At 41.1% G+C, this 12102-nt stretch overlaps 1 protein-coding gene across 2 annotated transcripts in view; it reads right to left on the bottom strand.

The window, feature by feature from the left end:
• klhdc4 (kelch domain containing 4) overlaps positions 1 to 12102 on the bottom strand; it is a 98801-nt gene that overhangs the window by 61242 nt on the left and 25457 nt on the right. For both annotated transcript variants that reach the window (XM_072279724.1, XM_072279723.1), the window contains exons 4-5: positions 5498 to 5596; positions 350 to 486 (exon numbers count right to left, since the gene is read on the bottom strand). In XM_072279724.1, coding sequence (XP_072135825.1) covers positions 350 to 486; positions 5498 to 5596 — 236 coding nt within the window. The remainder of the gene's footprint in view (positions 1 to 349; positions 487 to 5497; positions 5597 to 12102) is intronic.

A 12102-nucleotide genomic window follows, 5' to 3' on the forward strand; every position in this document is an offset into this window, starting at 1 on the left:
TATTTACCTTAAAGAATGTACGAAAATATTTACTTATTTTATTCATATATAGCAAATCTGGCAATGAAGTAGGACTTTAACAACCTTTCAGGGCTCATAAAATATTAGGCATGGATTCAATTGTTACATTATTTAGAAGCTGCAGAACAGGCCTTTCAGTCCTCCAAAGCCATATTAGCAAACACTATCATATCAGATTCTATTGGGTAAAGTGATTTCACAATGTTATCAGCAACAAATATCGAAAAGATTTACTATATTTATGACAGATATATCTTAAAACTTAAACATGGTATTTAATATATGTATACCATCTTTCTTAATACCAAATATATAAAACAACTCTTACTTGATTTGTTCCCACATCCTATTGGCAAGATGTAGCACCCAAAGATCTTTATAATGGTAAAACTGTTCACCATTTGGAGATGCAAATTCTCCTCCAAATACCCAAAGTTGTCCACCTGCTTGAGGAACCACCACAGCCTATTTGGAAAACCAAACAGATATTGTAGTTTGCTGTGAGAAATATTTTACTTCAAATACTGTAAGTTATTAGAAACATGTTAACATGATACATTACATTTACAGATCATGATGAAAAGAATGCCAATTTTTCTTCTTGTATTATACAGGTAGTTCTACTATAACATGCTTTCATGCTGCACATTAGTGAACTTGGGAACACTATTTGTATTAGTGTTGTGCAATGAACCGGATTTGATCAGGGACCTCGAGGTAAAGGAGCCATTAGGAGGTAGTGACCATAATATGATAAGTTTTAATCTACAATTTGAGAGGGAGAAGGGAAACTCAGAAGTGTCAGTATTACAGTTGAACAAAGGGAACTATGGTGTTATGAGGGAGGAGCTGGCCAAAGTTCAATGGAACAATACCCTAGCAGGGATGACAGTGAAACAGCAATGGCAAGTGTTTCTGGGAATAATGCAGAAGGTGCAAGATCAGTTCATTCCAAAGAGGAAGAATGATCCTGGGGGGAGTAAAGGGAGGCCGTAGCTGACAAGGGAAGTAATGGACGGTATAAAAATAAAAGAGAAGTATAACACAGCAAAAATGAGTGGGAAGCTGGAGGATTGGGAAACTTTCAAAGAGCAACAGAAGGTAACTAAAAAGGCAATACGCAGAGAAAAAATGAGGTACGAAGGTAAACTAGCCAAGAATATAAAGGAGGATAGTAAAAGCTTCTTTAGGTATGTGAAAAGGAAAAAAAAATAGTTAAGACCAAAACTGGGCCCTTGAAGACAGAAGCAGATGAATTTATTATGGGGAACAAGGAAATGGCAGACGAGTTGAACAGGTACTTTGGATCTGTCTTCACTAGGGAAGACACAAACAATCTCCCAGATGTAATAGTGGCCAAAGGACCTAGGGTAATGGATAAATTGAAGGAAATTTATATTAGGCAGGAAATGGTGTTGGAGAGGCTGTTGGGTCTGAAGGCTGATAAGTCCCCGGGACCTGATGGTCTGCATCCCAGGGTACTTAAGGAGGTGGCTTTAGAAATCGTGGATGCATTGGTAATCATTTTCCAATATTCTATAGATTCAGGATCAGTTCCTGTGGATTGGAGGGTGGCTAATGTTGTCCCTCTCTTTAAGAAGGGAGGAAGAGAGAAAACAGGGAATTATAGACCAGTTAGCCTGACATCGGTGGTGGAAAAGATGCTGGAGTCAATTATAAGAGATGAAATTACGACACATCTGGATAGTAGTAACAGGATTGGTCCGAGTCAGCATGGATTTACGAAGGGGAAATCATGCTTGACTAATCTTCTGGAATTTTTTGAGGATGTAATTATGAAAATGGACAAGGGAGAGCCAGTGGATGTAGTGTACCTGGACTTTCAGAAAGCCTTTGATAAAGTCCCACATAGGAGATTAGTGGGCAAAATCAGGGCACATGGTATCGGGGGCAGAGTACTGACATGGATTGAAAATTGGCTGGCTGACAGAAAACAAAGAGTAGCGATTAACGGGTCCCTTTCGGAATGGCAGGCGGTGACCAGTGGGGTTCAGTGCTGGGACTGGAGCTGTTTACAATATATTTTAATGATTTAGATGAGAGAATTAAAAGTAACATTAGCAAATTTGCCGATGACACAAAGCTGGGTGGCAGTGTAAAATGTGAGGAGGATGTTATGAGAATGCAAGGTGACTTGGACAGGCTGGGTGAGTGGGCAGATGCATGGCAGATGCAGTTTAATGTGGATAAATGTAAGGTTATCCACTTTGGTGGTAAGAACGGGAAGGCAGATTATTATCTAAATGGAGTCAAGTTAGGAAAAGGGGAAGCACAATGAGATCTAGGTGTGCTTGTACATCAGTCACTGAAAGCAAGCATGCAAGTACAGCAGGCAGTGAAGAAAGCTAATGGCATGCTGGCCTTCATAACAAGGGAAATTGAGTATAAGAGCAAAGAGGTCCTTCTGCAGCTGTACAGGGCCCTGGTGAGACCACACCTGGAGTACTGTGTGCAGTTTAGGTCTCCAAATTTGAGGAAGGACATTCTTGCTATTGAGGGAGTGCAGCGGAGGTTCACAAGGTTAATTCCTGGGATGGCGGGACTGTCATATGTCGAAAGATTGGAGCGACTGGGTTTGTATACTCTGGAATTTAGAAGGCTGAGAGGGGATCTTATTGAAACATATAAAATTATTAAGGGACTGGACAGGCTGGAGGGAGGAAGCATGTTCCCACTAATGGGTGAGTCCAGAACCAGAGGCCACAGTTTAAGAATTAGGGGTAGGCCATTTAGAACAGAGCTGAGGAAAAACTTTTTCACCCAGAGAGTGGTGGATATAAGGAATGCTCTGCCCCAGAAGGCTGTGGAGGCCAAGTCTCTGGATGCTTTCAATAAAGAGATGGATAGAGCTCTTAAAGATAGCGGAATCGAAGGTTATGGAGATAAGGCAGGAACTGGATACTGATTGTGGATGACCAGCCATGATCACAGTGAATGACAGTGTTGGCTCGAAGGGCCGAACGGCCTACTCCTGCACCTATTGTCTGTTGTCTATTGTCTGTTATGCAGACTACATTGGTTACAATGCAATGACGATCATGAAAACCTGTTTAAACCTCTGAAGGTGACTACAGCCTGTTCTGCTATAACACAACTAACCAAAAGACAAAGGTTCTAAGGAATGTGACTATCATGTTAAGGAACTAAATTTGTTTATTGTCATCACATGTATCCAGGTACAGTGAAAATCTCGGCCTGCGTATCATTCATACAGATCAATATGTTACAGCAGTGCATTGTTTTACCTTGTAAAATCTCAATAACAGAGAAAGTACAATGCAGGTAGAGAATAAGGTGCAAGGTCATAATGTGGAAGATTGCAAGGTGAAGAGTTTATGTTATTGTACTAGGAACCATTCAAGTTTTATAATAGTGGGATAGAAGCTGTCTGAGACTGGTGGTACTTGTTTTCAGGGTTTGGTATCTTCCTCCCAATAGAAGGAGGAGGAAGAAGAGGAGAGAATTACCAGGCTGGTGGGGTCAATGATTATGCTGGTTGCTTTGCTGAGGCAGTGAATGAGTAGATAGTCCATGGCAGGGAGGCTGGTTTCCACGATGCGCCGAGCTGCAGTCACAGGCAGAGCAGTTGCCATACCAAGTCATGATGTATCCAGATAGGATGCTTTCTACGGTGCATTGATAAAAGTTGGTGAAGGTCAAAGGCAATAGGCCAAATTTCTTTAGCCTTCTGAGGAAGTAGAGGTGTTGATGAGCTTTCCTAGCCATTGTGTCTATGTGGTTGGACCACAACAGCCAATTAATGATGTACTTAAAACTCTCAACTCTCTCAATCTCATGACTGTTGACATAAACAAGAGCATGTGCCCACCTTCCTGAAGTCAATAACGCGCTTTTCTGTTTTGCTAAGATTGAGGAAAAGGTTGTTGTCATGAGGCTCCTCACCTCCTTCCTGTACTCTGATTCACTGCTATTTAAAATACAGCCCACCACAGTGGCATCATCTGCAAAACTGTGGATGGAGTTAGAGCAGAATCTGGCCACATAGTCATGAATGTACAGGGAGTGGAGTACGGGCTGAAGATGCAGTCTTGTGGGGCTCCAATATTGATCACTGTGGCAGAACTGTTACTGTTTATCCTTATTGATTGCAATCTGTTGGTCAGGAAGTCAAAGATCCAATTGCAAAGGAAGGTGTTGAGTCCCAAATCTAGGAGTTTGGAGATGCATTTGCTTGGACTTAAAGCTATAGTCAATAAACAATAGTCCAATATAAGTGTCTTTTCTGTCCAGATGCTCGAGAGATAAGCGTAAAGTCAGGGAGATGGCATCTACCATAGATCTCTTTCAGCAATAGGCGAATTGCAGAGGGTTGAGATTATCTGGAGGATAGAGTTAATGCACGCCATGACCAGCCTCTCACAGTACTTCAAGATAGTGGATGCCAGAGCCACTGAGCAGTATTCATTAACACATGAAACATTGTTTTACTTTGGCACTGGGATGATAGTGGTATTCTTAAAGCAAGTGGGAACCATAGACTGAAGCAGGGAGAGGTTAAACATTTCTGCAAATTACCCTGGCCAGCTGATCTGCACAGGATCCAAGAACACAGACAGAACACCATTTGGGTCTAATGCTTTCAATGGGTTCTCTCTCTCAAACATTGATCTTACGTTCACAATGGTGACTGTGGGTTCATGTGTATTGGAGGCTGTTGGGTTGGGTGGTGATACTCCAGTTCTCTAGTGTTTCAAGCTTGCAGAGCACGCGTTAACCTCATCAGGAAGAGGTGCGTGTTGTCTGTGGTGCTGTCTGACTTTGCTTTGTTGCCCTTTATGCCATGCAAGCCCTGCCAAAACAGAGCTGGCCTGGGACTCTTTTTGATTGCTGTTGTCTCTTGGCATCCCAAAGAGCTTTATGGTGGTCATATCTTGATTTCTTGTCAAGGTCTGGGTTACGTGATTTGAATACCACAGCTGTACACTTCAGTAGGAAGTGATTCATCAAAGCTTTTCAGTGTGGGAACACCCGGATTGCCCTATTTCATACAAACACTTGCTGATAAAGTCCATGCCAGTGGTGACACACTCATCTGGGCTAGCTGATGGTTCTTTGAATATGGATAAGCCCACCAACTCAAAGCAGTCACCTTGTAAAGCAGTTGCATAATAAACCTACTGTACTTTCTAAAATAACCTATCTCAGGATTTTCTTCCAAACCTTTAGACTTCCGAAATGCTGGTTTCATCATATGCAGAGAAATACAAAATTGAAGATTTCTTCACTGGCATGGTTGAATTTTAATTTCATGCTGTAAGCTGTGATTTACTGGAACATATTGACAAAAGCTAACTTTTCTTTAGTTGGGCTGGGTATTGAACAAGGCAGTTAAAATGTTACGCATGACCAGCTGCTGACATGTATTGGACATACAAATCTTTAAAGATGAAATTTTACAAAATGTTCCTCTCTTCTTCACCAAACTAAGTTTTACCTGATGGGCAGAGCGTGGTGCTGGTGGATTTGGGATTTCAAGTTTTGTCCATGCATTCCTCTTTATGTTGTATAAGTATACCTCATTGTAGAGAAAAGTCTGTAATGGAAGGAAAAAGGTTAACAGATCCATTATGAATATATTAAAAATATTTCTTCATTCCATTCCTTTTATATGCTTTACTCAACTGAAGGATTTAAAAGCCATGTTTTTAAAAAGTGACACCCCAAGACAGTTCTAAGGAATTTGTTTGTCTACTTTTTTCTCAGTCTTGGTAAACAGCTTGGTGTAATTTTAATGTAATCAGGTGGTTATATTCAGTCCAGCAGTTTTATATTCCACTAAACTTCAGTGAAAAGTGAAATTAGCCAATATCAGAAACAGATGGCGGAAACAATACAATCATTCTCCTGCCAAGCACACATTCTTTTACAAAACCAATCAAAACTACAAAATAGGATACATAGTTTATCTAGTTGCTTTAAGAATTATTTTAAATTACATTTTTATATTAATCACTTGGATTTCCCCGCCAGTCCCAGAAATGTTTATTTCTTGTGAAAAAAGATAATTCCACAGATTTAGTCACAAAGGGCCTGATGATGTGACATACAGGATGGATGTATTTCCTGTTTTGCATCATTTAAATAAATATAACAGCACTATCCACCAGTGATAACAAGAATCAAAACTTGAATACGGTCAGATCTATTAATTAAAGTTTAGCTTATGTATATAGATAAGCAAAAACTGGTCCATTAAGTGGTGTCTGCCATGTGAAACACAAGCAATCTAAGGTGCCTAGTATGTCTCAACTTCTACTGCTCAAGCGGTGCAGGTACTTATAAATCTCATACTATGAGACAACAAAAAGAACAGGATAAAAATTGACTTATTGTAAGCCAATTGGCAGCTCTCTGTGATATTTAATAAACACAACGCAATGTTTTAAGATATCAAGCACATACCACATAGATGGCATTTCACAACCAATACTGACAATTCATAAACACAATATACAAGTTACATGGGCATCAATTTTACATTCTCAGAAGTCTGAACTTAAAATCTTTTGGGTGAAACAATATACACGTTTCATCTGCCCTCTGAAGAGGATGCAAAAAATTGCAAGGCAATATTCCAAAATAACATGGAGAATTCTCCCTGTACATAGCCCAATTTTTATCTCTCAACCATTATCACTACACTGAAGTTATTTGGTTATTAACATACTGCTTTCTTTAAGCATTTGCTGTATGCAAAGAAGCTACTGTATTTTCTATACTATGTTAATAACTGCACTTCAAAAATGCTTCAATGGCCATTAAGCTCCAAGGTTATGCAAACCCTAAGTAAAGGCAAGCTTCTTATTTTAAAAATCAATATTAGATATTACATTTACTTTTACAGTTAATAAGATCAAATGAACATTACATTAAAATATAAAACCCCTAAATAGTCTTCTTTCTGCCCGAAGAAGGGTCTCAGCCTGAAACGTCAACTGTTTACTCTTTAGCCTAAGGGTAAAGATGCTGCCTGGCCTGCTGAGTTCCTCCAGCATTCTGTGTGCGTTGCTTCTCTCTTCCAACATCAGCTGCACAAAGTTCTTGGACTAATGTGAAGATTACTTGCAATACCCCAGAGGTCTGCATATCTTTTTGAACCTATACTATGATTGTTTAAAAGGTGTGCTCAGTATTGAAGTAGTACTATTTGTGTGTTATTAGTTTAGATCATAAAACCATAAGACATTAGAGCAGAATTAGGCTATGTGGCCCATCGAGTCTGCTCCGCCATCATAGCTGATCCTTTTTTTCTCCTCTTCAACCCCAGTTCTCAGCCTTCTCCCTGTAACCTTTGATGCCATGTCCAATCTATCTCTGCCTTAAATACACCCAACGACCTGGCCTCCACAGCTGCCTGTGGCAACAAAATTCCACAACTTCACTATCCTTAGGCTAAAGAAGTTTCTCCACATCTCTGTTTTGAAAGGGTGCCCCTCTATTCTGATGCTGTGTCCTCTTGTCCTGGACTCTTCTACCATGGGAAACATCCTTTCACATCTACTCTGTCTAGGCCTTTCAACATTAAAAAGGTTTCAATAAGATCTCCCCTCATCCTTCTGAATTCCAGTGAGTACAGACCCAGAGCCATCAAATGTTCCTCGTATGATAACCCTTTCATTCCTAGAATCATCCTTGTGAACCTCCTCTGGACCCTCTCCAATGCCATCGCAACTTTTCTTAGATGAGGGGCCCAAAACCGTTCACAATATTCAAGGAGAGGCCTCATCATGCTTATAAAGCCTCAGCTTCGCAGACTTGCTCTTGTATTCTAGACCTCTTGAAATGAATGAAGGCATTTGCCTTCCTCCCCACCGACTTAACCTGCAAGTTAACCTTTAGAATGTTCTGCACAAGGACTCCAAAGTCCCTTTGCATCTCAGATTTTTGGATTTTCTCCCCATTTAGAAAATAGTCTGCACATTTATTTCTATTTCTACTACCAAAGTGCATGATGATGCATTTTCCAACACTGTATTTCATTTGCCACTTTCTTCTCCATTCTCCTAATCAAAGTCCTTCTGCTTCCTACCTATTTCCTCAACACTACCTGCCTCTCCATCAACTTGGCAACAAAGCCATCCATTCCATCATCTAAATCACTGATATACAGCATAAAAAGCGGTCCCATCACTAACCTCAGTGGAACGCCACTAGTCACTGGCAGCCAACCAGAAAAGGATCCTTTTATTTCCACTCGCTGCCTCCTATCAATCAGCCAATATTCTATCCATGTTAGTAAATTTCCTGTAATACCATGGGCTCTTAACTTGGTAAGCAGCCTCATGTCTGGTACTTTATCAAAGGCCTTCTGAAAGTCCAAATAAACAACATCCACTGCAACCCCTTTGTCCATCCTACTTGTAATCTCCTCAAAGAATTCCAATAGGTTCGTCAGGCAGGATTTTCCCTGAAGGAAACCATGCTGACTTTGTACTATCTTGTCCTGTGTCACCAAGTACTCGATCACCTCAACCTTAACATCTTCCTAACCACTAAGATTAGGCTAACTGATCTATAATTTCCTTTCTGCTGTCTTCCTCCTTTCTTAGAGTGGAGTGACGCTTGCAATTTTCCAGTCCTCTGGCATCATGTCAGACTCCAATGATTTTTGAAAGATAATTTCTAATGCCACTACAATTTCTAACACTACCTGTTTCAGAACACTAGGGTGCAGTAGATCTTGTCGGGTGACTTATGCACCTTTAGGTCTTTCAGCTTTTTGAGCACATTCTCTCTGGTAATAGCAACCACACCCACTTCTCCTCCTTCACACACTACATCAGGCATACTGCTAGTGTCTTCCACAGTGAAGACTGATGCAAAATACTCATGTAGTTCATCAGCCATCTCTGTCCCCCGTTATTATTTCTCCTACCTCATTTTCTAACGGTCCTACATCCATTCTCATTTCTCTTTTATTTTTAACATACTTGGAAAAAACTTTTACTGTGCACTTTGATATTATTTGCTAGCTTGCTTTCATATTTCATCTTTTCCCTTATAATGATTTTTTTAGTTGCTCTCTGTAGGTTTTTAAAAACTTGCCAATCCTCTATCTTCCCACTAATTTTTGCTTTGTTGCATGCCCTTTCTTTTGCTTTTACAATAGCTTTGACTTCCCTTGTCAGCCACGGTTGTACTATTTTACCATTTTTCATTTTTGGAATCTATATGCCCTGCACCTTCCTCTTTTTTCCCCAGAAACGCACACCATTGCTGCTCTGCTGACATCCCTGCCAGTAGCTCCTTCTAACTTACTATGGCCAGCTCCTCTCTCATACCATTGTAATTTCCGCTACTCAATTGAAATACTGCTTCATCAGACTTTACTTTCTCCCTATCAAATTTCAAGTTGAACTCAACCATATTGTGATCACTGGCTCCTAAGGGTTCTTTTACCTTAAGCTCCCTAATCACCTCCGGTTCACTATATAACACCTAATCCAGTATAGCTGATCCCTTAGTAGGCTCAATGACAAACTGCTCTAAAAAGCCATCTCTTAGGCATTCAACAACCTCACTCTCTTGAGATCCATTACCAAACTGATTTTCCCCAATTTACCTGCATGTTAAAATCTCCCATGACTACCATAACATTGCCCTTTTGACACGCCTTTTCTATTTCCTGCTGTAATTTGTGGTCCGCCTCCCAGTTATTGTTGGGAGGCCTGTATATAACTGCTATCAACATCCTTTTACCCTTGCAGTTTCTTAATCCAAGCCATAGAACATTACAGCACAGAAACAGGCCTTTTGGGCTTTCTTGGCTGTGCCGAACCATTTTTCTGCCTTGTTCCACTGACCTGCACCTGGACAAAGATTCAACATCTTCCGATCCTATGTCACATCTTTCTACTGATTTGATGGCATTCTTTACCAGAAGAGGCACACCATCCCCTCTGCCTACCTTCCCATCCCTCCGATATAATGTGTAACCTTGGACATTCAGCTCCCAACTACAACCATCCTTCAGCCATGATTCAGAGATGGCTACATCATACCTGGCAATCTGTAATAGTGCAACAAGACCATCCACCTTATTTCTTATACTAGGTCAACACCTTGTGTACCGTATTCGCCATCCTTTCTGATTCTGCATCCCTAATGTTTTGATACTCACCCTGTTGGCTGCAACTAGGTCCCATCACCTGCCTGCCCTTCCTGACTGCACGCTATATTTACTTTTTTTACCGTCGTCGTATCCTGAGTCCCTGCACTCCGGTTCCCACCCCCTGTCAAATTAGTTTAAACCCTCCCCAAAAGCTCTATCAAACCTGCCTGCAAGAACATTGGTCTCCTTTGGGTTCAGGTGCAACCCGTCACTTTTGAACAGGTCGTACCTCCCCCAGAAGAGATCCCAATGATCCAAGGACCTGAAGCCCTGCCCCCTGCACCAGCTTCTCAGCCAGGCATCTATCTGCCAAGTCATCCTGTTTCTACCCTCACTGGTGTGGGGCACAGGCAGCAATCCGGAAATTACTACCCGGGAGGTTCTGCTTCTTAGATTTCCAAATTTTCTTTTCAAGACCTCTTTGCTTTTCCTTCCTACATCATTGATACCAATTTGTACAAAGTCATCTGGCTGCTGTCACTCCTTCTCTAAAATGTCGTGGACGCGATCTGAGACGGCCCGGACCCTGGCACCTGGGAGGCAACATACCATCCGGGAGTCCCACTCAAGTTTACAGAATCTCCTGTCTGTTCCCCTCACTATTGAGTTCCCTATCACTACAGCTCCCTCTTCACTCTGGCTGAAAAAATTGCTCATTACCTCTGTTCTAAAAGGTTGCCACTCAATTTTGAGGCTGTGCCCTCTGGTTCTGAATATCCCCAGCATAGGAAACATCCTTTTCCACATCCACCCTATCTAGTCCTTTCAACATGTGGTAGGTTTCAATGAGATCCCCCTATATTCTTGTAAATTCCAGTGAGTACAAGCCCAAAGCTGCCAAACACTCCTCATATGTTAACCCCTTCATTCCTGGAATCATCCTCATGAACCTCTACTGGACTCTCTCTAATAATAACACACATCCTTTCTGAGATATGGGGCTCAAAACTCAATACTTGAAGTGTGGCCTGACTGGTGTCTTATAAAGCCTCAGCATGATCTCCTTGCTTTTATATTCTATTTCACTTGAAATAAATGCCAACATTGCATTTGCCTTCTTTACCACAAACTCAACCTGTAAATTAACCTTCTGGGAGTCTTGTATGAGGACTCCGAAGTCCCTCCTGATGTTCGAATTTTCTCCCCATTTAGATAACAGTCTGCACTATTGTTCCTTTTGCCAAAATGCATTATCATACATTTCACAACACTGCATTCCATCTGCCACTTTTTTGCCAATTCTTCCAATTTGTCCAAGTCCTGCTACAATTGTATTGCTTCCTCGGCACTACCTACACCTCCACCTATCATCGTATCATCAGCGAATTTTGCCACAAAGCCATCAATTCTAACATCCAAATCATTGACAAACAATGTGAAAAAGTAGCGGTCCTAATACTGACTCCTGAGGAACACCACTAGTCACTGGCAGTCAACCAGAAAAGTCCCCCTTTATTCCCACTTGCTGCCTCCTGTCTGTCAGCATTCCTCTATCCATGCCAGTATCTTTCCTGTAACGCCATAGGATTTTATCTTAAGCAGCTTTATGTGCAGCACTTCATCAATGCCTTCTGAAAATCCAAGTAAATAACATCCACTGCCTTCCCTTTGTCCACTCTGCTGGTTACTTCCTCAAAGAGCTCTAACAGATTTGTCAGGCAAGATTTCCCTTCACAGAAACCATGCTGACTTTGACTTATTTTATCATTAGTCTCCAAGTACCCCAACAATAGACTCCAACAGTTTCCCAACCACTGAGGTTAGATTAACTGGCCTATAATTTCCTTTCTTTTGTCTTCTTCCCTTCTTAAAGAGCGGAGTGACATTTGCAGCCTTCCAGTTCTCCAGGACCATGCCACAATCATGTGATTCTTGAAAGATCATGAACAATGCATCCATTATCTCTTTAGAAACTTCTCCCAAGACTC

Source organism: Mobula birostris, chromosome 15 (genome assembly GCF_030028105.1).
Source record: "Mobula birostris isolate sMobBir1 chromosome 15, sMobBir1.hap1, whole genome shotgun sequence".
NCBI classification, from domain to species: domain Eukaryota; kingdom Metazoa; phylum Chordata; class Chondrichthyes; order Myliobatiformes; family Myliobatidae; genus Mobula; species Mobula birostris.